Raw genomic sequence first — 25,814 nt, 5'->3', positions numbered from 1 at the left:
TCTCTTAAACAAAGGGTGAAGGAGAGATGCCACTAGGTAGCCTCATCAAAAAAAATGAACTAACCCCCAAAAGAGATAAATTAGCAGACACAGTATAGAACTCACGCAAATATGTGTTGATAGACCTTGAAAATAACTTGGAGAAGTCGATCAAATGGATTATTTTCAGGAAAATGAAATTGACCAAACCTGATACTCCTCTTTCCCCCAAAGAGAAAACTAAGAGACCAACAATAGTGGGAAATGGAGTGACTAGAAACTACTCCTAGAAAGAGCAAGCCCCAACATGTCACAATGACATGTGTTAAACCTTTCACAAGCACATCACCCCATTACCATCTAAAGGGGCTGTTCTCAGTCAGGGTGCAAGGACTAGAACCCGGGAACTCGTAGAAAATGCAGATTCCCAGACCCCACCTGAGACCTACCCACCGAATCAGGAATTCTAGAGGTAGAGCTCAGTCATCTATGTCTTAGCAGCCATTCCCTATGGTTCTGAGTACAGTTTGAGAGCCACTGACTTATTGATTTGCTTATTTATTTATATATTTATTTAAAGATCTGATTTATTTTTAGAAAGATGGTAAGGAAGGGAGAAAGAGAGGTAGAGAAACATCAAACAGTTGCCTCCCATATGCGCCCTGACCAGGGGACCCTACCCACAACCCTGGCATGTGCCCTGACTGGGAATCAAACTGACGGCCTTTCACTTTGTGGGACGATGTTCCAGGAGCTGAGCCACAGTGGTTAGAGTTAGACCAATGTCAATATTGTGGTTAAGAATAAGGACTCCGGAGCCAGACTCCTGGCCTCTACCCTTAGTTTCAACAGTTACTGCACGTTTCAGGGAAGTCACAGAGGAGGCACCCAATAAATGTTAACCCTCAGGTTATAGTGATAGCATTATGCTGTTAGTATGGTTACTCATGCAAACTGATGCAAAGGTTTTAAATATTAGCAAATAAAGTTCAACATTCCAAGTAGGGTTTCTCCTTGGAATGCAAGGATGGTTCAGTAATTATGTTAATAAATATACCAAAACTAAATAAAATATAAGACCAATGTATTACATGCCACAAAAGAAATTTGAAAAATATGCGATACTCATTATTTTCTCTTGTACCTTTTTATACCGTACTAAGACAAACTCTTAGTAAAACAGAGCCAGATACTTCCTTAGCATAATAATATGCATTTTCAAACAAGAGCCAAAATGATAGTTCATGGTGAGACACTAGAATTATTCAAATGAAAGGCAGGAACGAGACTAAGATGTTCACTGTCATCACTGACAAATTAAACATTTTTCTGGAATACAATAGTCCCTCTCTATATCACGGTTCACTTATCGCGGCCTCACTGTATCGTGGGACTTTAAAAAATATTATATTTAATTATTTATCGCGGATTTTTCGCTCTATCGCAGGATTTTGTGGTACTGTACAGTAAATACTAAAATAAATGTAAGGTTCCTACTTCATAGATTTTCACCTATCACAGGGGGTCTAGAACATAATACCTGCGATAAGTGAGGGATCACTGTACTAGCCAATACAATTAAGCAAGAGAAACAAATGAATGAAAATAAGAAGCTTATTATTTGCAGACAATATAAGTAAGCCTAGAAAACCTTAGAAAATAAGCGGAAAACTATTAGACACAATAAGGAAATTCCATAAGGTCATGAAGTTCATACATAAATATCCCTATTTACAAACAATAAGCACTTAGAGAAAATATCTCACTTATAATAGCAACAAAATAAAAGTGTAATACTTGGGGGGAAATCAATAAGAAATTGTGTGGGACCTTTATTGAACAAGACATTAAAACTCTACTGGAGGAACAAAGGAAAAGAATTAAGTCAGTTGAAGGATAAACTCTGCCCCTGGAAACTCCCAGAATTATACGTATGGCAACCCCTGTAATTTCAGTGTAATACCAACTGAATTATCATTAGCGTCTTCGCACCAGCCACGGGCCAATTTCTGCCCTAGATCCTTGGGATTATATCTTTTTAAAAAATCTGGTTCTGCTTAGTAGAGATCTCAAAATAAAGTCTTCAAGATTTGTAATTATTTGAACTGGATCACAGGTGTATGTGTATTTTTTGTTTTGTTTTACCAGGGAAAGACCCACACGACACCCTACTCATGGTTACCCACAGGGAGGGAAACTGGGGCTAAAGTGGAACTATTTTCTTTTTGTACCTTTATACCATTTGATATTTTTCATGTGTAAATATATTACTTTTTAAAAAAATGTCAACAGTAATTATCTGAGCAATGCGTGAGACAAGCCCTGGTGAGGCTGGTGGAAACCAGTGAGGGGCAGGGTAGGCACAGACAGACAGGTAAGTTGGTGAATCTGGATCAAGGATCTATTCCCACGGAGGCCCCCAGCCCATCCAGCTCTTTCTAGGAGCTTCTTTCCTCATTTGGAGCATGAAGGGGTTAGATTAGATCTAAAGGCCTGTGTAGCTCTGCTATTCCAGGAATCTTTCTTCCACCCATTCATTCTGTTGGTCATTGTGGGCCTGCAATGTTCCACATTCTGGAGCTGTAATTGTGCAAAAAGACTGGCCGTGGGGGACCTACAGCTTGCCTGGGAAGACGGATATTAATCAAACAATCCCACAAGAGGATGTAAAAATGCACTCTGGTGAAAGCTACGGAGGCGGGGGGCACTCCAGTGTGAAATAGGAGAGGGTAAATCGGAAGATCTGGAGGGGGAAAATCTGGGGCAGCTGAGCAGGAAAAACAGATGACCACCGCGGTGAACGGGGTGTGGGGACAGTCTGAAACAGTTTTGGGGGGAGAGCAGAAGAGCGAACACACAGGAGGACTGCCGAGCAGCTCTGAGGGATCTAGAAACCACACAGCCACACAAGGCATTCCATTGACATTTGTCTAATGCGCCGAAAAAATGTCACACATGATCTCCACCTGATCTTCTCCCAGTAACAAGAAGTCTGAGTAATGTTTAACAATTACACTTTGCTTCTCTCTAGAATGCCCTTAGGAGAACAGGCTCCCTGGAACTGCATCCCCGGGCGGACATCCACACTTTGATCAGCCAACCCTCGGTCAACTGCACGGAACCATGTGAGTAAGGAAAAGTCAGCGGCTACTCCACAGCCCAGCAAACGCACCCCCGTGCATGTGACAGTCACCAGTTTCCCACAGGAGCCCACGAGGTCTGTCTGAGTGCCCCAGCGTCCGGGAAATGTAATATTTCAACCAGCACGGCCAGACCGGCTAAGATCCCGTGTAAGGCTCCAGCATCAGCATTGAAAAAAAAAAAAAAAAAAAAAGGTGGCAGGGGGGAGGGTGTAGCTTTTTAAAAGATAAAATCGTTTGGTCTCTCAAATGTTCGTGAATGACAGGGTAAACACCGAGGAAATTAACAAAGGCAGCATGGGGGAATAAATCAAAAATAAATGCAAGGCTCCAGTAAGCAAACCCTGCCTTTCAGCTACATGGAAAAACCCCGCAGTGCCCCACGTAAATAAATAATAAAAGCGTGTGGAAACAATACACCTGCAGAACCGCAGACCCTTGTCCGCTCCTGGCCTGGAGCGGCGCTGACGGCTTCAGGCCGCCTGGGTTACACGGCCCTTATTTACCTAATAACACTTGAGTACTTTTCAGAGAATCGGGTGGGTAGGGCACTTCAAAAACCTGAAGCCAGTCTCCATATACCCCATCATCTTACCCCAAGCTCCTGTATTAACGCCGAGGGCAAGGGACCTTGCTACCTGGCCTAGATAAATACTGGAAATAAAGAATTGGGAGAGCCTCAGACCACACCATTTTTCTTTTTCTCGATGGGAAGGCTCTTGAGAATATACACCCACAAGTAAAACAATACCCAGTGGTTTTCATTCTTACCACACCTAGCCTTTTGTTTTTGGAAAAATAAAAATAAAAAGCACTTTAATTCATGTAGGTCCTGTCTGTTTCACAATGACAGCCCTAGCGTGGCCTGTTCACAGATTCTCATATGTCCCTTAAACAGGTGCTACCCACCATCACAAGCGGCTTGTACAACAAAACACCGATGCTTACTGAAAACAACAAAAATTGCAAGTGGGAGCAATAATTCAGGGTCACAGCATTCCGGAGCTAGAAAGCGCTTTGGCGACTAAGGAAGAGGTCAAAGGAGGTGCACTAGGGAAGAAAGCTGGTAGCCAAGAAAGACCTAGAAAGGCCTAGAAAGACAAACCGCTGAGTGAGTAGGTGTCACTTCTGCAGCAGGCCTGGGAACAATTCACAGCGAAGCCAACGCTGTGGTTTGTCGGGGCAAGAAAAAGGCAGCCTGGGGCGGGGGCTGGCTCCCCCAGTGTCCATCAGACCCACGGGCCCACGTGCGGAGCAGCCCGGGAAAGGGGCTGATGTCTAGGGGTTGAGCCACTTTTTCTGGGATGGTCACCTGACACAGGGCATGTCCTGGGACTTGATAATACCTGAGTCAACAGGTTCTACTCCCTTCGCTCTTCCCCGGAAGCACAGAGGTGGCCACTATGATCCCATTTTACAGATAAGAAAGCCAAAGGTGAGTTTTTTTTTCTCAGAGACGAAGAACTGCACACTCCTTGGTAACGAGGACTCCCTCGGTGTGACTAGCCCCGCACCCACACGGAACAAAATGTTAGTAACAAACATTCTTTGTAGTCTGAGGTACTGGGTGTGTCAACAGCACCTGTCACAGGAAACCAAGTTGGGTTCCCATGGCACCCATTCTGAAGGTCGGAAATCCGCAAAGAGTGACCCCTAGAACTCCTCATCATACCTTCTCCATACAAGTGCATTAGAAGAGGCGGTGGCAGGCACGTTCCCATCCCACTGATGGGGAAAAGTAGCGCGTGTCCATGGGGCCTGAAAATCTGAAACCCTGCATGGAGGGGGTGACCCCAAGTAGTCACACCTGGGTCATTTCGGGAGGTGTATGACCTGGCACTTGAAGACGTTTCCTCATCTATCCCACCTGCGTTTTTATAAAATCACGTCTTTCCCTGATCGGTGTGGCTCAGTGGGTTGGGCATCGTTGTGCAAAGCAAAAGGTTGCTGGTTCGATTCCCTGTCGGGGCACCTGCCTGGGTTGTGGGTTCAGTCCCCAGGTGGGGTGCATATGAGAAGCAACAGATTGAAGTTTCTCTCTCACATCGATGTTTCTCTCCCTCTCTTTCTCCCTCCCATCTCCTCTCTCTAAAAATAAATAAAAACAAATAAAATTTTAAAATCTTAAAAAATAAAGTGACCAAAATGAAGCAAAAGATAAAAATAAAAAATCGCTTGATAAACCACAGATTTTCGTCTTCACCCAAACAAGGCATTATTATTGAGCAACCACCTAATAAATGATGGCGAATCCATATGGTATAACATTACAGGGGAATATTTAATGATGCGATCAAAAGAACAAGATATGAAAAGCAAGTTACAAAATCCGTGTCACATGACGTCACCTTTATTAATAGATGTGTATGTATTAATATATACATTCACAAAGGACACTTTTGTGTAGGAAGATACGGGTGTGCATCCTGCAAATGTATCAAGGGTTATCTCTGGGTGGCACAATTATGGGTGGTTTGTGTTTCTTTTTCATGCTTTCTGTGGTCTACAAATACTTCCAATGATTTTGTACCAGATTTGTAAAAGTTTTTTTTAGACCACAAATGATTTTCAGACTCTGAAACATTTTCATATAGCTTTGCGGGGAGTGTTACTAGTTACCGCCTCTCATTAGGGTAACAGGGACCCGTCTGTAACATTTCACATGCAAATGCTCTGACCCAGCGTTCCTGAGTCATCTCACTTCCACACGTGCACAAAGAAGTAGGGAAAAGGACAGTCACGATAGAGTGTTTGTAAAGCAAAAGACTAGAAAAGGTAAATGTCCATCCACAGGGGAAATTCAAATAAATTAAAGCAACGTCTATTCAAGATCATACAGCCAATAAGAAGAACGTGCGTTATGGACAGACCTGTCTCTAATTATGTGATTAAGTGAAAAAAGCTACCTGCAGAATACATGCTGTCAGCCGTATAAAATTATTTTAAAGAGGACATCCATAGTTCCTTGTACATGTACTGGCTGTCTCTGGAAGGCTCCCTGAGAGAATGTTAGCCACGTTGCCTTAAAAGAGGAGGAAGAAGGGGAAAGGAAAGAGGAGAACAGGTCGGAGGAAAACCATTTTCCCTGGATAGCTTCCCTTTTGTACTGCTGAATTTTTTACTACAGGCATATGTCACTACGAAAACAAACCCACACACAAACCTTAGAAAGCCCTGGGGGCAATGGCACCAGTTCTCTGAGTGTCTCAGCACCTTATGCCGCAGCCCTTTTCGTTTAGAAGGCAGCCCCCTTACAAAATGCTGCCTCGAGCCAACAGAACTCTGTGGTGCTGGAGACGACACTCCACCCTCACGGGACCCACTCTGGCTCTCCCCACGTGACTTCTAGGACCTGGTTTTGGCAAGTACAGGCCCAGCCAAGGCCAGAGCACTGTGTGGTCTGACAACAAGGTCCCACTCTCATTTGTATGTAGTAAATAAGAAACGGTTTACCTTTCCGCAAAGGTATCGAGTTTCCCCAATTCATCAGAGAGGCCAACCAGGGAATCCAAGGTCCCCACCTAGAAAGATCAGAAAGAAATCAGAGGCTCAGGTTTTGTGTCAGAGAAGTGAGGTGCCTTTCTCCACGGTGCAGGGAATTCTGTAACTTCCACCCCGAGTTAGTTATCCTTGGCCAATAGCCCAACTGGAAACTGGGAAGAGCTCTTAAGGGAAATTAGTGGGTTTGGGAATTTAAAAAAAAATTTTTTTGCCAGTAGGATAAATTGTCACGTTTCCACCACAGGAGGAAGTGACTATGATGTTGTGACTCGTCCTCAGTTTGTTTTTGTGGTACACGGGTGGCCTGCCGGCCATGGGTTAGTCCCCACAGCCAAGGAGGAGGCAGCCCAGAAAGCAAGTTAAATTAATGATCATTTCTAGAAGCCTTTCTTCTCCGGGACAGTCCTGCCCATCCCTCTCTCTGTTCTTCTTTGAGGTTATTAACAATGATCTTGCTGGAGCACAGGACAGCTTTTTGCTCCCACTTCATCATTCATGAAAGTCCTTCTTTTTTTTTTTTTTTTTCAGATTGCTTACAAACGTTTGCTTCTTAGTATGGAAAACATTAGAGTCCAAAACTGCGTTTAAAGGTCTATTCACAGAATCTGAAGAAAAAGCTTTGGGCAGTGGGGTGGGGTGGTTACGGGGAGGAGGGGTCACGGACAGGGACAAGCGTGTGGTGGCTGCGTGGGGGAGGGGGTATAAGGGGATACATGGTAATGGAAAAACGCAATAAAATTTTTTTAAAAAGAAAAAACTTTGTTTTCATGTTACCAACGACCAGTCAGACTAAAAAGTAACTAGGAAATTATGAAGCCTGGATAGCTCTCTATTTTTTAATCCTCACCTGAGGATATTTTTTTTTTCCATTGCTTTTAGGAAGAGAGGAAGGGAGAGAGGACCATCAACGCAGCAGAGAAGCATCGGCTGGTTGCCTCCCTTACGCACAACCAGATGGGGGATCGGCACCTGGACCCGGGGCTGCACACACCTGTGCTCAGACCAAAGACTGAACCTGCAACCTTGATGTGCACCCTGACTGGGAATCGAACCCACAACCCTTCGGCTTCGGGACTATGCGCCAACCAACGGAGCCACACCGGCCAGGCCAAGCCGTGATATTTCTAATAAATGAAGTTGCTTGTTTTCAAGAAATTTGACTCAGCTTTAGGCAGGGCACCTGTCTTTTCCTCTCTGTGTTCCCTCCAGTCTAGCTCAGGGCCTCACACAGAGCAAATGACAAGTGGATGCTGAATTGACTCACAGTCACCGTGTCTGCCACTTACCAGCTCTACGACAACCCTGGGGCCCTTTCTCAGGCTGTGCTGATCGAGAACGTGGGACTGGCAACGATTCGAGATGATCCGCTTCCAGGGCCCAACCCCCCACATACTCTCCGATAAACAAACACTAGCAAAGGTAGTAGCAGCACCAACCACCAGGGCAGTGGACGGTGCAGCCCTTCCTGCCAGGGGCAACCTGAGGTCCCAATGAGGTTTACATGACAGTGTGCCAGCAGAGCCCCCTCTGCGAACTCACAACACTTCTCCTTGGAGACCTTTGCTCTTAAGCAGCGTCGCCAAAAGTCCACTCTCTTTGAAGTGAGGGGACTGTAGTACCTCTCCTTCTCCTCTGTCATGTTTGTTTCGATCTAACTTTGTTCCTCGATACTCATGCACGGTCAAATCTCTTTCTGCCACCTGCCCAGGTTTCACTTGGTCCCCTTCCTGCCTCACCAACAGAACCAGAAGGATCCTGGATGTCCTGCCCTGTTCCTCGTTCCAGAACACAATCAAGGCTTGAAGTCCTCCAAGCCTGCAGATTTAAATGAAATTACTGGCCTTCATAGATATTGAAGATGAAGCAGGAAGACTCTGATAGCAAATCACAAGAAGCTTTGTGTGTAACATGCTCATCCCACTTTCTGAGGACACTGCTCCCCACACCCTCCCTTCCTGTTCATTCTGTCCCATGGTTCTAAGTCCACAGGTTCCATGGCTAATTTGGGGCGAGGGCATGAAGTCCCATTGAGACCACTGACTCTGCCCTGTCCACCCTCACTCCCGGGCGGACTCTGTTTTGCTGCCCTTATTTTCTCCTTGGCTTCCAGAAGACACCCAGTCCATCACCCAACCATCAACTCCTTCTGCCTCCCCAAGGAACTTTACCTTGAATTCAGGAATGGCGAACTTGGTGTTACTAGACAGGTTGGACTTGGAGGTCACCATGTTCATCTTCTCCAGAGCTTGCAAATTTTCCTTATCGCCAGGGGCGGAAATTAACCAAAACTCTGGCATGCTTCCAGTCCTCTTTTATCCAGGTGCTGCCCAGGGCCGCAGCCACACACACACAAACAGAAACAAGAGGAGAGAAGTGTCAAATGTCTCTCCTTCACCACTCCCTTCCCTGGGAAGTAACCCTCTCTGGGGTCCAGCACTTTTCCAGTTTCCCATTCTTTGCCCCTCTGACCCTCCAGGTTAGATTCCATAGCTCCAAGGACGCCCTGACCTTATCTCCACCTGAGAGCCCTCAGGTCTTCACAAAGATTCCCAAAGGTCCTTCCCTAGGTGGTTCAGACCGGCTTTCTGGAGGAGGGGAGGGAGGGGAGAGTGTGTGCTTCCTTTCCTTCCCCTCTCCCAGGTCCAGTGAAAGGCCCGTACCTGACAGCAAAAAGCAGGGGCGCAGTACACTGGCCTTGGGAACCTTCTGGAATGATATTTGTCCCCCTCCCCGGTTGTATCTTCCAGGATGCAGGATGGGGTGGAAGCAGAAATGAGACAGGAGGGGGTTTTTGATTTTTGTTTTTGTTTTTTTAAATATAAAATACGGGGGGGGGGGGGTAGTGGGGGGCAGGGACTACTGAAGTTGCGTTTGCACAAGACTGGGTGACCACTCTGCAGAGTGGGTAACCTGCTGGGCGCGGCAGGCCGTTTCCGTCCCGCGTCTGCGGCCCTCCTGGTCCGCCAGTGCTGCTCATTCAAACGCGTACACACCCACACCTTTCCCCTCGTTCCGTTTCTCCCTGCCCATGGCCTCCCCAAAATCGTCTCCGGACTGCTAGGAAAAAAACCAGGATATATATAGCCAGAGACCCATGGTGGAAGCGACGCCCATCCCATTCCAGTCCAAGATAAGCTTCCTCCCTCCTAACCTACCCCCGCCCCGCACACCGAGCGCAGTTCCTCTGTCTCCTGACCTGGGGACAAACTAGCCCAGCGCACAACCTGGGAGATGCCACCTGCCTGGCCACGGGGAGGGCGCAGCGGAGGCGCCGGTTCCCTGGTTCCCACGGAGAACGCGTGGACCAGGACGGCGCCCGTGGGGACCAAAGGGACGCGGGCGGCTCGCACGGCCCCCTGGTCGCGACGTGCGCGCGTCTCCCCCCGCCGCCTCGGGTCCCAGATCGCGCGCGCCCTTACCGGGAGCCGGCGAGCCGCACGGGCGGGCTGCGGGCAGGCGCGGGGCCGGAGCGCACGGCCGGCTCCCGGGAGGCAGCGGCTTCTGCGCGGCGCCCCGCCCCGAGCTTTTATCCCAGCGGGAGGCGGCCCCCGCCCGCCGCCGGGTATTTGCATACCCGGCCGCCCGCCTCCCGCAGACCCATCCCGGAGGCCTGCGGAAAGGGGACGCGGCTCTTCGGGTCTCGGAAAATATCTGCAAGCCCTTTCCCGCGGGGGCCGGGACCTGGAGGGGTGCCGGGAGATCGGAAGGGGTCGCCAGCCCCGCGACGTCGCAGAGCGGACGGACCATGGAGACGACCCAGCAACCGGGGAGGTTCTTGGGACCCGGACACCTGCTCTCGGCGGCCGCCGCTCCCTCCATCCCCCGCCCCCTCCATCCCCGACCCGGAGACAGGGCACGGGGGTCTCCTGGAAAATCTCCGAGAGACACGACTGACCTGTGGAAAGCGACGCAACAGCTCCACAGGTTTGGGAGCGCACCTGGGCAGAGCAGCCGACCTTCCTGTCGACGTGGGCGAGAGCTTGCCCTTGTTGCCAGGAAACTCCCCACTGCCCGAGGCGCCCACCTCGCCTTATCCCCTCGCAGACCGCCCCGTCCATGGGAGGGACTTCCAACGCCCCGTCCAGTACCCCGGTGTGAGCTCGTGACCCGGGCTTCTTGAAATAAACCCCAGAAACTAACCTGAGAATGTTAAAAAGCAAAACAAAAAGAGAACTCCGAGAATTCATTTTCCCTGGAGGAAGAAGGAGGAAACGCTAGTACCTCTCCTCTGTGGATGATATTTCCAGTGGTTTCTGGGGGGCGGGGGTGTCTCAGAATAGCTTGGGGGGGGGTGTTGAAGGAGGCACGGTTGCTGCCTTCAGAATGGGCTCCCCCTTAACAAACGAAGACTATCAACGTATTATTTTGAGTGCGGTCAGGTCTTTGGAAAGAAAGTAAGGGGTGACCCCACTCGCTGGGACAAGAAAGTGGTCTTGAAGGTCACACAGCGCGAGCGCACGGCAATCCTGTGGCGGATCTGGGATCGGCCGTCTGGAAGTCCCAGCACCTGCGCTCTGCATCATCCTTATTGTGCATTAGTCAGTCCTTGCAACATCTTCCCGAGGGAGGACACCTGAAACCGAGGGATGAGGAAACCTGGTGTGTGCAGGCCATTAAGTGGCAATTCCAGGGAAGGAGTGTCCCGGTTGGATATTGACAATGGGTCTCCAGTTTTGGACTTTACCCAGCCAGGGGGAACAACCTGAGAGCTGGAGCAGACCTCACCGACAAACAAGCGCAGGGGAGGACGCGTGCACAGGGGATGCGCGCTGCCAGGTGTCACGCCGCGGGTTCGTGGCCCCGTTGTGAGCGGGACTCAGGCCTCTGACCCAAGTCTTGTGTCTGTCCAGCTGCTCCCAACACGCCCGCGGGACCCGGTCCTGGCTCGGAAAGAGAGCCCAAGCAGTCGACGTTTTTCTAGCCTCAACCTTCAGAACCACTGAAGAGACTGGGAACCACACTTGGAAGTCCCCCGCTTTGCCGGCACCGTTCCTCCTAGAAATATGGTTTCCTCTAACTAGCTGGCTTCAGGACATGAAAAAAAGAGTCGGACGTGAAGTAATGGCTGGACGTCTGATTCAGAAAAGTGTTAGGACCTACAGGGTTCCTTATCTTACTGAAAATCTCTATTCAAGTTCAGTCTTTCTGGTCTTTCACATCTTAAGCTTCCTTGGAATTTGTAATAATGACTACTCCTGTATGGGTAGCTTCACTTTTCTCAAATAATATTTTTTTCTGCTTATAAAGGTAATCTTTGGCTACTTATAGGGGTTTGGGGAAACACAGGAAAGTATGAAAAAGGTAAAAATATTTTGTTTCCATGAAAATAACCAGTGTTGACAATCGAAGTCTCTGTTTCTTTTTCATGCATATTCATATAAACATATACGCTTTTTGGCATCCTGCTGTTGAGTGCTTTTTTAAAGATCACAAAATTTATCAGCTCTCTCTTATCAGTGCATTTCGCCCAGTGTCATCAGCAGTTTTCACAGCTCAGATCCTGAGTCAGAGACGTTTCATTTCTAAGGTAAATAAACAGATCTTGTCGGACAACTTACATCTTAAAGAAAAAAACAAGAGACCGGGGGGAGGGGAGAGATGAAAACCACACTAACTTGCCCAAGGGCTTTTGATTTGAAATTTTCAAAGACAACCACACAGATCCTGATCAGTTTTCAGGTGACTTGTGTGAGTCCCTCCAGTGGCCGCATTAAGTGAGATCAGTCTTTAACACAGAGATGGGGAAACCAGCCGAACATTGTGGAGCCTGGTCGCTTGGTGTATTAGAAGCTCAACTATTGTTCCCACCATGGCAGGAAGTCTGCTTCCTCCTGTGTGCCAGCCTGAAGCAGCAGGGAACAACCCATTTTCCATCCCCCAGACCCCCACTCCCAAAGTTTCTAACACCTGCAGCTAAGTGACTGCAAGTACATGAGCCTTGATCCCCACTTTTCAAATATCCCCAGGTAGCCCTGGCTGGTGTGGCTCCGTGGACTGAGTGTCAGCCTGCAAACTGAAGATTGCTGGTTCAATCCCTGTTCAGGGCATGTGCCTGGGTCATGGGCCAGGTCCAAGCTGGGGACGCGCGAGAGGCAACCAGTAGACGTTTCTCTCCCTCTCTTCCTCCTTCCCCTTTCTCTAAAATAAGTAAATACATAAATAAAATCTGAGTTCAAATATCCCCAGGTAATAAAGAGCGCTTCCTATGCACAGCCCGTGGGGACTCAGGTCATAAAGAATGCTATCTCTTCTAAAAATAAAGGCTGAGCAGGAAATGCCTTCAGCCTTGAATCATCTCTGGCTTATTAGGACTCTGGCTTTGGTTAGATAGGTCTGAAATGGCTCTGCAGCTGGCAATGGTTACAGGTTGAGCCAGCTGACATCTGCGTAAGATCGAACAGTCCCGTCAAGTTTGGGAACCAGAAGAACAAGGCTGGCCTCACTGGTGTGTTTTTCTGTTGCCTCACCCAGAAGGCACCCTTCTGGACCTCTTTAACGATGGAAGAACCCTCAGAGGATGCTCTGTCTAAATTAGCACAGACGCATCCTGTCCCCTACAAGAGACTCAGGTGAAATCTCCGAGCCTTTGCTGGGAAGGACCCAGAGGGAGAGCTCTCTCGAGAAGAAAAATGTAAGCGGAATTGTCCCTTGTCAGTCAGTATGGTGTTGCAGAAAGAGACTAGGCTTTGGAACCTGCTTCACCTGCCCAAGGTAGATGGCCCATCCCCCCAAAGACAGCCCACCTTCCAGCTTGTTCTGAGGATGAGAGAGATGGCATTGGAGGCCCCTAACACAGCCTGGGAACCTGCTGTGCTCAGTAACGATTGATTCCTTCCACTTCTCACAGCCTCTGCTTTCTGAGATGGTCTGCCGAGTCTTACGCAGTAACGTGGCTCATTAAAATAGCACCAGAGAGCAACAGCCTCTTTCTCCAAGGGCCCGAAGGACTTCAATCTACCTGTCCTCATTAGGCCAATACCAGGACATCGTGACGATTCTCAGCTTTTCTGTTGGAGAAAGTAAGACCCGGGAATTTCATGATTTCTTTGCTCAAATGTACACAGTTAAGAAGGGTCCTCTGATCATTTCCTCATTTAATGAGTGGTGGTGTTTTTTTTTGTTTTTGTTTTTTTCCTCCGGTATCTGCAAGGGAGTGAGAGGTCTGTAAAAATAAATCAGAATTTTCAGACTAGTGGTAGAGCGGAGCAAGCATGGGAAACAGAAATTTGAGCAGCCCCACCTCACCGAGGGGTGACTATAAAACTCGGGCCGGGCGTGATGCACACACCAGGAGGAGGTATAAGCGTTCAAGAAACCCTGTGGTCCTCGTCTCACAGCTGAGGAAACAGGCCCAAGAAGGGCAAGCGATCTGGCCCAGTGCACAGTCACTGGTAGACCTGGGACTTAAACTTCATTGCTCTGCTGCTGTGCACACGCTGCACAATGAGACCTAAACTACGCCTCTGCTGCCCTCTCCGAAGATCTTGGCTCTGCCGGTCAAAAAGTTCCTGGCTCTCCCACTCATCGGCTGAGGGAATTTGCACCAGTTACCTCGCTTCTGTGGGCTGTAAGATGGGGAGAATAACAGGATCTGTCTGGCCAGGTTTTTCTGGGGATTAAATGCCATGGCGCAGTGACAGGGCCGTACCACGTACTAGTCAAGGTGTGCTAGGAGGGAGGACTCGTGGCCTTAAAAGCCCCACTCCTCTCTGCATCGTTCCCTCTTCTGTTTCAGGGTCCCAGCTTCCTTTCTCCCTCACAGAGCTCTTTTGGAAGATGCTGGTTCTGCCTCGTGGCACACCTGCGGTCCATTCGTCACTTGTGCGTTCAGTCACTTCAAATATTGACCGGGTAGGAAGCAGAGTGGAGCAAGGGCTTCTGGGAAAAGTCTTTGAGGAACAGCAAAGAACTGTTGCAGGGGTCTTGAGTTCTGCCTTTCGAGCGAGAGGGCCTGACCTCAAGTCCTATTTTTGTCATTTATTAGCTATGCCCAACTTCTCTATTCCCCCCATTTCCTCACCTGTAAAATGGGGGCATCAAGGTCTAATTGTTAGAGATGCCCAAACATGCCTGATCCTGGTATGCTGGTCTTTTTACTCTGGATTACTGGCTTTGGGAAGGCAGGGACCACATCTACTCCATTCACAGTCAAGTTCTTAGCGCTGAGTCGATGCTCAGGGAATATTTTTGGATCACCTAAAGTGAGGAGCCTAAATGCTGGAGATTGCCTGGAGAATCAGAAGCTGAGTGAGAATTATTTTGCTCTTCTTAAATCTATTCTGTCTTAGGAGGGTATTTTTTAACTAACTTTTTTTAAAGGTTTCATTTATTTGTTTTCATTTTTTTTTGTTTTATTTTTTAAGATTTTATTTATTTATTTTTAGAGAGAGGGGAAGGGATGGAGAAAGAGAGGGAGAGAAACATCAGTGTGTGATTGCCTCTCGTGCGCCCCCACCTGGGGACCTGGCCCTCAGCCCAGGCATGTGCCCTGGCTGGGGATCAAACCAATGCCTTTTTAGTTCTCAGACTGGTGTTCAACCCACTGAGCCACACCAGCCAGGGCTGTTTTAGAAGTTTTAAATGGCTTGAAAAGGTCACAAAGATATAACACTTTTGCATAAGTGTTGGTATGTATGTTAAACACAAGTGATATCCATAATCATTCATCTATGTTTATGAGACTAAAAATTAGAGACAACATGTATGCCCAGCCAAAAGTGATTGGACAAATTAACAATGATATAATCATGCTGACATTAAAAATGTCTTAGAGGACTATTAAATGACATGAGAAATGAGCATAAAATTTTAAGTGGAAATCCAAAATTAAGATTCCAATTTTGTAAAACAAAAATGTATATAAATACAATACATAATACAAATCTTAAAAAAGCTATATCAAGATGTTAAAAAAAGGTAAGTGTTGAACACTAGTTAGCAGTTCACTTTTCACAGTGGTATGAGTTAGCAGTCCTGGGGTATCCTAGGTTGAGCAAATGAATAATGGAAGCCAGATCTGCCACGTGGGGGAAGGAAGTTACAAGTACAGAAAAGGAAAATGAGAACAGATCCTGTGTCACTGCATTGCAACTAGAGGTATCAGTAATGAACTCCTAGATTTTAAGGTGGATGGATTGATGGATAGGTGGGCGGTGGGTGGGTAGATGAATGGATGGATAGATAGACAGACAGACAGACAGAGATAATTTCCTAGCTCTGTTCTTTGAGAGTGCCTGGAAGCAATGATTTACCAGTAGCACTGAACATCGATAATCCACACCTTGCCCTGGCTGGTGTGGCTCAGGGCATTGGGCACCAGCCTGCAAACCAAAGAGTCGCTGGTTCGATTCCTAGTCAGGGCATGGGTTATGGGCCAGGTCTCAGGTTGGGGGCGCCCAAGAGGCAACCACACATGGATGTTTCTCTCCCTCTCTTTCTCCCTCCCTTCACCTCTCTCTACAAATGAAAAAAAAAAAAAAATTGTCAAAAGTCATTTCAAGCACAACCTGCCTGTGAAACCTTTCCAGAGCCTTGTTAGAATTCCAACACCAGCCAGCACCTCCCATCCCTCACCACAGTGTTCACCGCACCACACGGGGTCACTTGTCCGTCCTGGGCTATTCACCTGTCCCCGTGGCTGGATTAGAGGGTGGGAGTCACACCTCACTCTTCTCTGAATCACCAATACCTGGCACAGTGCCTGGCAGGTTGCCAGTAAATATTTGTTTAATAAGCAAACTCTTATCTTGATAAATATCATGATATTGAATACATATATCAATCAGACGTTTGATTCTTAGATAAATACATATATTGTTCATTGCCAATATAAAAAGCTGACAAACATTGCTGAAATTAAGATTCTGAGAACCCCACTGGGCTTAATAATGTCAGAGGTCAAGAATGTCAGATTCTGCCCTCATAGGTGCGGCTCAGTTCGTTGGGTGTCATCCTGTGAAGTGAAGGGTTGCCGGTTCAATTCCAGGTCAGGGTATGTGCCTGCCTGGGTCGCAGGTTCAGTGCCCTGTCGGTGTGTACGGGAGGCAACCAATCTATGGTTCACCCTCTTTCTCCTTCCCTTCCCCTCTCTCTAAAAATAAATAAAGACTATTGAGAGTGCAGAAGTAAACCCATGTCTTTATGGTCCATTAATATTTGACAAAGGGGGAATGAGCATACGGTGGAATATACCCTAAGAATCCCAAACACCGATTCAAAAGAAGTTATGCACCCCTATGTTCATAGTAGCTATTTACAGTAGCCAAGCGCTGGAAACAACCTAAGTGCCCATCCGTAGGTGAATAGATAAAAAGGAAGTGGTGCATTTACACAATGGAGTACTACACAGCAGAAAAAAGGAAGGAATTCCTGCTTTTTGCAACAGCATGGATGGAACCGGAGAATAATATGCTAAATGAAATAAGCCAGTCAGGGAAAGACAAATATCATATGATCTCACTTGTAAGAAAAATCTAATGAACAAAATAAACTGATGTGCAAAACAGAACCAGAGACACGGAAACAGGGAACAGACAGACAGCAGCCGGAGGGGAGGAAGGGGGAGGGGACGGATTGATAGGAGATGAAGAGATGAGGGAAAGAACGTGCGGGAAGGACCCACGGACAGGGACATCGGTGAGGGGACTGACTGTGGGAGTCAGGGGCGGGCTGGGTGGAGGGGGAAGGGGGAAGTATGGGACAACTGTAAGGGCATAAACAATAAAACATTTAAAAAAATAAATCAATAAGTCTTAAGAAGAGAATGTCAGATTCTCTGAGTACTTGACCTCCACTTTGGACTCAACACCATGCAGCCAGCATCTGTGGGAGCCACTGTGTAGGTGGTTGGGGTGGCTGGGCCCTGCCCGCTCCGCCCCAGCCCGGCTGCCTGTCCCCGCTCGGCCCTCCGCCTGAGGCCAGCTCTGCGGATAAAGCAGGTCCTCCCGATCCTGTTTCTGAGTCCTCGCTGTCCCCCTGGTGTGCGCTCAGTGTCCCCTCAGGAAAGGCTGGGCTCTGGGTCACCCCACCAGCCTGAGTGAGGAGGCCTGCGCTTGGCCAGCAGAGGCAGGAGAGCACAGGCGGCCGTGGTGGCGGATGGGCCAGTCCTGTCGTCCTCCTCCCTTCACTCCAGGGAGAGCCGCTGCCTGCTCAGGGGACAGTCCCCACCCTGTGGCCTCTGCTCCTTGGGAGGACAGTGTGGGTGGTTCCCTAGGGGCAAATGAGGCTCCTGCCCAACATCTTCCAGAGCTGCTGGGGGCACCCGTGAGCATGCATGCTGATCAGCACAGCCCCGGCCCCTCCCCGGGGACTGAGGTGCCAGGGGTGACACCCCGTGAGACAGAACAAGAGAGAATGGACCAACATGGCATCTTTTTTCACACGCTATTATTCTTCCATTTGGAAAATGAGCATGACGCTCACAGGGAGCTTGGCATGAGCAGATCACTCATGAGCAGGTCACACAGGAGCAGTGGTCCTCAACACACAGAAAAGCCACGAGGAGCGGATGAGTTTCCCGCACGGCCCCGCTGTGCGGAAGGTGGCCTTCGGGACCCGTCCACAGCCAGCAGCAGTTTGTACACACCAGCTCACACAGCAGGGTTTACACTGCGTTAGTGAAACTCGGGGCTCAAGTCTCCCCGTGTGCTTGCAGGTCCGCAGGCACCGGCTGGGTGTGACCCCGAGCCAGGTATTCCTGAATGTGGATAGGCCCACCTCACCCCGCACACTTCCCAGTCACCCTGCTGTTCTGCTGTTCTTGCTCTTTTTATTTATTTATTTTTAGAAAGAGAGGGAAACATCAATGTGTGGTTGCCCTTGTGCACCCCCAACTGGGGACCTGGCCAGCAACCCAGGCAAGTGCCCTGACTGGGAATCGAAGTGGTGACCTTTTGGTTCTCAGGCCAGCACTCAATCCACTGAGCTACACCAGCCAGGGCTCTCGCTCTTGTTCTTCCCAGAGTGCCCTGTGTACTCTCCCTGATCCCGAACCCCCAGGGCTCCCTGGAGTCATCTCCCAGGCAAAGTGGACTTTTTCCGCACATCACCCTCCCTTGGCTTCCTGCAGGGGCCTCCCCTGAGGAGACCTGTGGAAACAGCTGGTGTCAGACCAGATGCCCCACATCTGGGGAGAGGCCCTGCCCCTGAGGCTCCTGCCATCCACTGCCCCTCCTTGGAAGAGACAGAGAAAGCAGAGACGTGTGTCTTAATGATAGGGCCCTGCAGATGACAAGACCCATCAGAGAAAGACCCACGCCTGCCTGGTTCACCGTGGAGTCAAACTAGTCAACAATCACTATTTCATGAATGAATGAATGAATGAATGAGTGCGTGAGTGAGTGAAATGGCATTATCTGGTCACTCCCCTTTCCTCAGGGAACACTAGGGCCTCTGTCTTTGGTGCAGTATTTCTCTGCAGGCCCAAAAGGAGCATCTTGTGTGTGTCCCCAGGACAACGTCCACCCCTGCCTCTAACCACCTGGATCTCCTCCACTCCGAGGTCCGTCCCTTTCTTGTCCCGTCAGCTGCCCACTCCTGTGGCCACACCCTGCACGTTGTCATCACCTGAAACTGCCCCACCTATGCGAGCTGAAATACCAATATCCCACTCTCTTACCACAGCCTGCGGTCCTTCCCACTCCCATGCCTGCCGCCCACGGCAGGCACTGGGAAGCGCACACACAGGTCCACCTGCGCCTTCTGCTGCTGGGGCCCCTCCTCCTGCTCTGGCCCCTGCTCCTGCCAGACCTGACTGTCTCAGCCTCCCGCTCATCGCTCATTGGCACCTTTGATTCCCTGGTGCCCTCCTCTTTCCACAAATCCCCCACCTTGTTTCGGCAAAACCCTAACCTAGATCAACTCTGTGACGTCCGTCTTCTTCACCTACATCTTGGCAGCTAAGCTTGATGGGGGACTTAGAGGCTGGAAAAAGGTTAGTTTCAGGTAACAGCTAATCAGCTGAGTAATCAATGCATGTAAAAAGCCATTGTTTCAGGACCTGAAGGTCTGACCCTCCCTGACTCCAGGAGACCAGGAGCAGTCCCACCTCGTGCCTCAGGAGGAGGGCAGGCCATCAAGACGGACTGAGCCACTGTGCTCCAGGGTGAGGGGACCACCGCCCAGGGCACAGATGAGCACATGTTGTAGCTTTTAACCGATTAACTTCTAAATTCAATTCCAAACTCTTATCTACACTTTTCTTCTCTTTATAAAAAAAGGGTTCATTTAAAATGGAATTTAAGACGGCCTGTTAAGGTAAAAACCCACTGTCTTCTCAGATCGCCGACCCTCTGAATAAAGCGCCCATGAAGATTCAATCCCTCTCTCTGCTTGTTGGGTCTGGTAGGTGACAGGCAGCACAGGTGCCAGCTTTTCCGGTTTCAAGCTGTCCCAGAAAGGGCCCCACGGGGGCTGACTGGCCCTGCTCTTGGAACATGGCCTTCTTTCTCCAGAGAGCCCTTTGCTTTGCTTACACGCCTATTCATATACTCAATTGAGCCAGGACTGTTTGAGGTGCTGGGGACTGAGCGGTCCTGCTGCTGGGGGAGACAGTAAACAGAGAGACAACTGTCAAGGTGATGCAGCCAGGTCGCATCATTGTTCTGCTGGAGTTCCTTCCTTGGGCTTTACAGTCTTCATCCCGTAGCTGACCTTGCCTCCCATCCCTTCTAAGGCCACCATCTAGGAATTTATAACCCCATAGACCCCTCTACCCCACTGCCACCTTTTTTTTTCTTGCCTCAGAGGATGTGACAGGTTCCTCCTCTTTGAGGCCAGCGCTGTTACCGGCCAGGAACCAGCCTGGAGCCAGCCTGGAGCGGGTCTGCCTCGGGCTGGCCCGTAGTGTGTGGGTTCTTGACTCTGCACAGGAAAGATTTTGCAATACGAGCCCAGGTGATTTTGAGAGGACGTTTGCTAAAGCTGGGGACAGTGAAACAAAGGGAGGACTTAGGCTAGAAGAAGCAACAGGAGAGCCTAGGCGGGGCTGCTTTGGCTCACTGAGAAATAAAAGCCCCAGTGACAGATTTGAGCCAAGGCAGGGCTGCTATTGGCTTTCTGAAAAGTCAGAGAAACAGGGACCTTGGAGACAAGCCACCACTGTCCGCCGCTCCCCTGGTGACAGGTTGGGAAGACCCTTAGAGTTTAGGAGATGCACACTTGTTGGGAAAGAGGAAGGGGAGGGAAAAACACGGGTGTGGTCTGGGAGGGAGGAAGCACTCTGGGTCCTTTGTCTTGAGGGTTTTAAAGGCTGGGAGTTGAGGGGAGGTCTTAGGGGAGAATCTTAATAGAATATTCATCGGCTTTATGCTGATGCACCAAAATGAAATTCATTCCCTTAACTTCATCCGTCCTTGGGTGCGCTTGGCGCAGACGGCACTGATTGCATTTCTGCCACCAGCTCCCTGAGCGGGTGATTTAAGCCATTTACCTGCTGGTTGAGCAGAAGTGTAAACTATTTACTCTAAAGTGTCCCTGGATTTACTAGGTGGCCGTAGGCTGCTTGGTTCTCTCACTGGCTGTCTCCGTAGTGCTACCCCACGTGTCCTGGCCCACGGACCTCTCTCAGCACCCCTTCCTGTGTTCACCACAGACCCTCTCGTGTCTGCCATCAGCCGCCACCCCCCTTTTCTTTACTGTCTCACTGTCATTCTTTCCAAACCTTCCCCCAGCTTGCAAAGAGGCTCAGTTGTCTTCTGTCTTAAAAATTCTCCTCCTGGGTCCCTGAGCCCCCCTCCCCGCCACCTGACCTCTCTCCTTCCCAAACGGGAGGATTCTGGCACGGTCTTCGAGTCCTGACTGCCACACACACACGCGTTCACCTGACAGCGGAGGACCTACTGTGTGCTCACTGCTGGGGTAACAACGGGAGACACGACAGGCAAGGCCACCTGCCTCAGGAAGCTCACATCCTGGGGTGGAAACAGGTCCTGGGCAAGTGTGGGGCTCAGAACGAGTCACCCCAACAGGTGCCTCTGTGGTATGTGGATTATTTTCAGCCAAAGGCAACTAAGACCCGGGGGTCTCAAGAGGAACTTCTGTCCCTACTTCCTTTAATTATGTAGAGGAATTTGAATTAGGGACCTTGCCCATAATAAGAGACTGTTACAGATAAGCCTTTTGACGTATTTATTTGGCAGCGCAAACTACTAATTACTGAACCTCTGCCCTTCTTATCATCCTGCACTGACCCTTTGAAGTCCCCAAGGCACCCTACCTCCTCCGTAGCTCAGAAAGTCATATGTACCCATTTTCCCTTTCTGTCTTGGAAAAGACGCATGTCTATTAGGTTCCCACGTGTACACAATTAATTTTGATTTTCTCTCTTCGACCTCTTGTTGATCTGATTATTCGGCCAGCCAAAAGAACTGGGGGGTGAAAAGGGAACTCTTTCCTCTTCCCCCCACAAGAAAATAGGTAAATAAATATGAGAAATTTACTTTTTTTTTTTACAGTTCTATGAAGAAAGGAGTAGTGAGACTGAGGGCAACCGGGGGAACCCCACTTTAAATAAGTTTCTCTCTGAAGAAATGAGAGGCCGGCAAGTTTAAAATGACCCAGATACCGGAGGAGCGGAGAGGAGGGCACGCAGAGACACGGGAACAGGAAGCGCAAAGCCTGGTGGCAGAGAAGGGCCTGGTTCAGTCAGGGGAGGTGTGTGTAGGCGGGCCATCCCCTCTGTAGTCCGTTGAGATCTGGTTCATTCACTTTAATCGGTGTCCAGTATTCAATGCCAGGTATACTACAGTGTACTCTGATGGACACCCATTTCAAGTTTTGGGTTATTATTAATAACGCTGTTGTGAAGATTCATGCCTAGGTCTTTCGGTGAATACACTGGCACACTGCTGTTGAACATGTATGTAGGAATCAAATCGCTGGGCCCTAGGGTTTATGTATGTTCATCTTATGTAGATAATGGTTTTCCAATGCGATTACACTCCTTCACACACCCACCAGCGACGTGTGAAAGTTCTCACCGCTCCGCGTTCTCATTAATCCCTGGTATTGCTGGATTTTCCATGTTAGCCATTCAGATATGTATGTAATAACAGCTCATTGTGATTTATATTCACATTTCTCTGATGACGAATTATGTAGAGGATGCTCATGTGCTTATTGGTCACTAATGTATTAATTTAAAAAAATTTTTTTTTTACGATTCAGTTACAGGAGTTCTTTATATACCCTGGAGACCAGTCCTTTGTCAGATCTGTTTTGTGAATATTTTCTCTCAATCTGTAACTGTGTCGTTTGATGATCAGAACTTTCTAATTTTGATGAACTCAAAATTACTAATTTTTACAATTATGGTTTTTTGTGACCTAAGAAACCTTTACCCTATCACCCAAGCCACAGGATATTCTCCTGTTTCTTTTTAAAAGCTTTATGGTTAGCCCTGGGCGGTGTGGCTCAGCTGGGTATCATCTTGCAAAACAAAAGGTTGCTGGTTCAATTCCCAGTCAGGGCACCTGCCTAGGTTGCAGGTTCTGTCCCTGGTAGTGGCACATATTAGAGGCAAGTAAATGATGTTTCTCTCCCTCTCTTTTTACCTCTTTCACCCTCTCTCTAGAATCGATAAAAACAATTTCTAAGAAGCTTTATGGCTTTCGCTTTGATATTTAGGTTTGTGATCTATTTTGAATCACATATTTTGGTCTGGTATGCAATAGGGTTCAAGCTGCATTTCCCCCGTGTGGATGTCCACGTACCCCACACTGTTGACAAGAATGTCCTTTTCTCACAGGGCTGCTTTGGTGCCTTTGTCAAAAATCGGGTGATGGCATTAACTGGAGTCTACTTTTGGGCTTTTTATTCTCTTCCCCAATACGTGTGTTGATTCTTACTCCAGAATCACGCTCTTTTTATTACTGTAGTTTTATAGTATGCCTTGAAATCAGGTAGTGTTAAGTCCTCTAATTTGTTTTTCGTTTTCCAAGTGTTTTTGAAAAAGAAAAAAAAAAAATCACATTGCATTTTTACACATTTTATTATCAGCTTGCCAATGTCTATCAAAAAATAAAAATATTTTTGATTGAGGTTGCATTGTATCTGTAGATTCAAGTGGTAAAAATGGACATCTTAACAATAAATCTCATCTTGAATTGTTTAGATGTCTCCCCCATTTCTCCCCCAACCCACCACTATCTACTGTCTTGCCTGACTCTGAAACTGGCAGGCATCCTTGACTTTGTCTTTGCCCTTAGCCCTAAGAATAGTCATGAAGAACGGGTGATTTTTCTCCCTAAGCGGTTCCTGGGTCCGGTCTCACCTCTGTGTTACTATTAGTGCTACGCTCACACAGCGTCCTCTGGACTCTACTGGGTGGTGGCCGTCCCTGCCTAACCAGCTGGACCCCACACATCTAGCTGCTTGTGCCCATCTGACCCTGCCACTCCTCCAGGAAGCCCGTTAGCTCCAGGATGAAGTCCAAGTGCCTTAACTTGAACTTCACCATGTTCATGGCCCAGCCCTTTCCCACCTTGTCAGCTGCATTTCCTGCTTCTCCCTGTACCTTCCTCTTTCTGAAAGCCTCTCTAGCCCCTCCTTGGCCTGCCCATTATGCCCTGAACACAGGCCTGGGTACATAGTGTGTAGCCCCTTATTCAAAAATTATTAAGTACTTCAGTGCCATGGGCAGAGGGCTCAGTTGGTTGGAGCATTGTCCCATGCACCAAATGTTTGCAGGTTCAGTTCCCACTCATGGCATATACTTTGGTTGTGAGAGGCAACTGATCAATATTTCTCTCTCACACTGATGCTTCTGTGTGTGTGTGTGTGTGTGTGTGTGTGTCTAAAATCAATAAACACATCCTCAGGCGAGGATTTTTAAAACATTTAAAAAATTATTCAGAACTTCAAGATGGCAACACCAGAATCTTAACCCAAGTGTGCAGCCCTGTGTGACTGCCCTGGTCCTTTGCACGTCCCACACTTGTTACTGTCTCTGACGCTGTTCAGCAGGTGGTCCTGGAGCACTGGGGAGCTCAGGCCACCCCTGAAGTGAGCTGTTCTCTTCCAAAGTCAACGGCTTTGTTTTCCGTTGTAACCTGATCATGTCAAATGCCCTTGGAAAGTAGATCGTTCACTGGTATTATAGTCCAGTTACTCAGTTCTGAAAACAGTCAACAAGCGACTGCAGGTGAGACCCACTGTGACCAGGACCCGGAGAGCACTGACCTCGTGGTTGAAATGTCAGCCAGCACTCCCATCACGAAGGGAGAGGTGGGGGGCAGCTTTCAAGCCCAGAAGTCACCTTGTAGCCATTTTGTCTTTTGTGCAGTGTAATTAACCTGTGCTCACGCTCAGGAAACAACTGTTCTTATTCAAAGCATTGTGTACATTAAACACTGCAAAGTGTCTCCTTCCAAATAGACTGGGAGGGCACACATACCTGCGCTTGGTGTTATGTACACAAAGTGCAAATGTGTGGTGGGAGGAGGAAATGGGAAGGAGGTAGCAGCCCCACCGCCTGGGGCCGGGTGTGGGGATTCTCCTGCCCTATGGTTTGGGGCCCAAGCCCTAGGGAGGATCTTTAGGGTCAAGTCTAATAAGACTTCCAATATGTCTTATGCTCAGCTGCCCTGGCTTGATTTCTCCCCACCCAGGACTCAGTGACTGGATGCAGAAGAGGAAATCAGAGAGCCCCCCCCCCCCGCCCCCCGCATTGTGAGTGTCACTGGGAAGGTGGGAACTGTGGGAAGGACCTGAGGATGGGATGGCCCCTGGGAGCTGAGAGCAGGCGCAGGTGACAGCCAGCAAAACCAACAAACACCAAAAGGGACCTCGGCCTTACAAGAGCAGGACAACGGGAAGGAGCCTGGGAGCTTATTTCTCCCCAGAGCCTCCAGAGCACAGCTCCTGCTGGCTGGCTGACACTTTGTTTCTACCTGTTGTGCCCACCCACGGCGCAGGCTCTGACCTAGAACTGTGAGCCAGTCGTAGGGTGGTTTTAAGCCATCAGGCTTGTGGTGGTTTGTGATATGCGATAGAAAACTCAGCCAGTTGTTAGTGGTATTTTTAAGGTATGGACTATTTCTCCACAGGTTGTGAATAAACTCAGGTGAGAGAAGTAGGGAGATGGGTGGGCCCGGGATCCCGAGCTGGGTAAGGCTTGGCTAGCCGCCAGGCACATCAGTACTCTGGGAAAACTCAGATACAGCCGACAGACAGATAGGGGTCTGACAGGCAAGAAGG

At 48.7% G+C, this 25,814-nt stretch overlaps 1 protein-coding gene across 4 annotated transcripts in view; it reads right to left on the bottom strand.

The window, feature by feature from the left end:
• ATP6V1C2 (ATPase H+ transporting V1 subunit C2) overlaps nucleotides 1-8,940 on the bottom strand; it is a 37,525-nt gene extending 28,585 nt beyond the window's left edge. For all 4 annotated transcript variants that reach the window (XM_090280906.1, XM_090280908.1, XM_090280907.1 and 1 more), the window contains exons 1-2: nucleotides 8,789-8,940; nucleotides 6,573-6,640 (exon numbers count right to left, since the gene is read on the bottom strand). In XM_090280906.1, the coding sequence (XP_090137032.1) occupies nucleotides 6,573-6,640; nucleotides 8,789-8,917 (197 nt within the window). In that variant the 5' untranslated portion in view covers nucleotides 8,918-8,940. The remainder of the gene's footprint in view (nucleotides 1-6,572; nucleotides 6,641-8,788) is intronic.
• Nucleotides 8,941-25,814: the final 16,874 nt, after the last annotated feature.

The sequence above is a fragment of the Furipterus horrens genome, unplaced genomic scaffold, assembly GCF_987537825.1.
Source record: "Furipterus horrens unplaced genomic scaffold, mFurHor1.1.pri manual_scaffold_6, whole genome shotgun sequence".
NCBI lineage: Eukaryota > Metazoa > Chordata > Mammalia > Chiroptera > Furipteridae > Furipterus > Furipterus horrens.
Note: the sequence above shows the minus strand (reverse complement) of the source record. Positions and strands in the feature narration are given on the sequence as shown.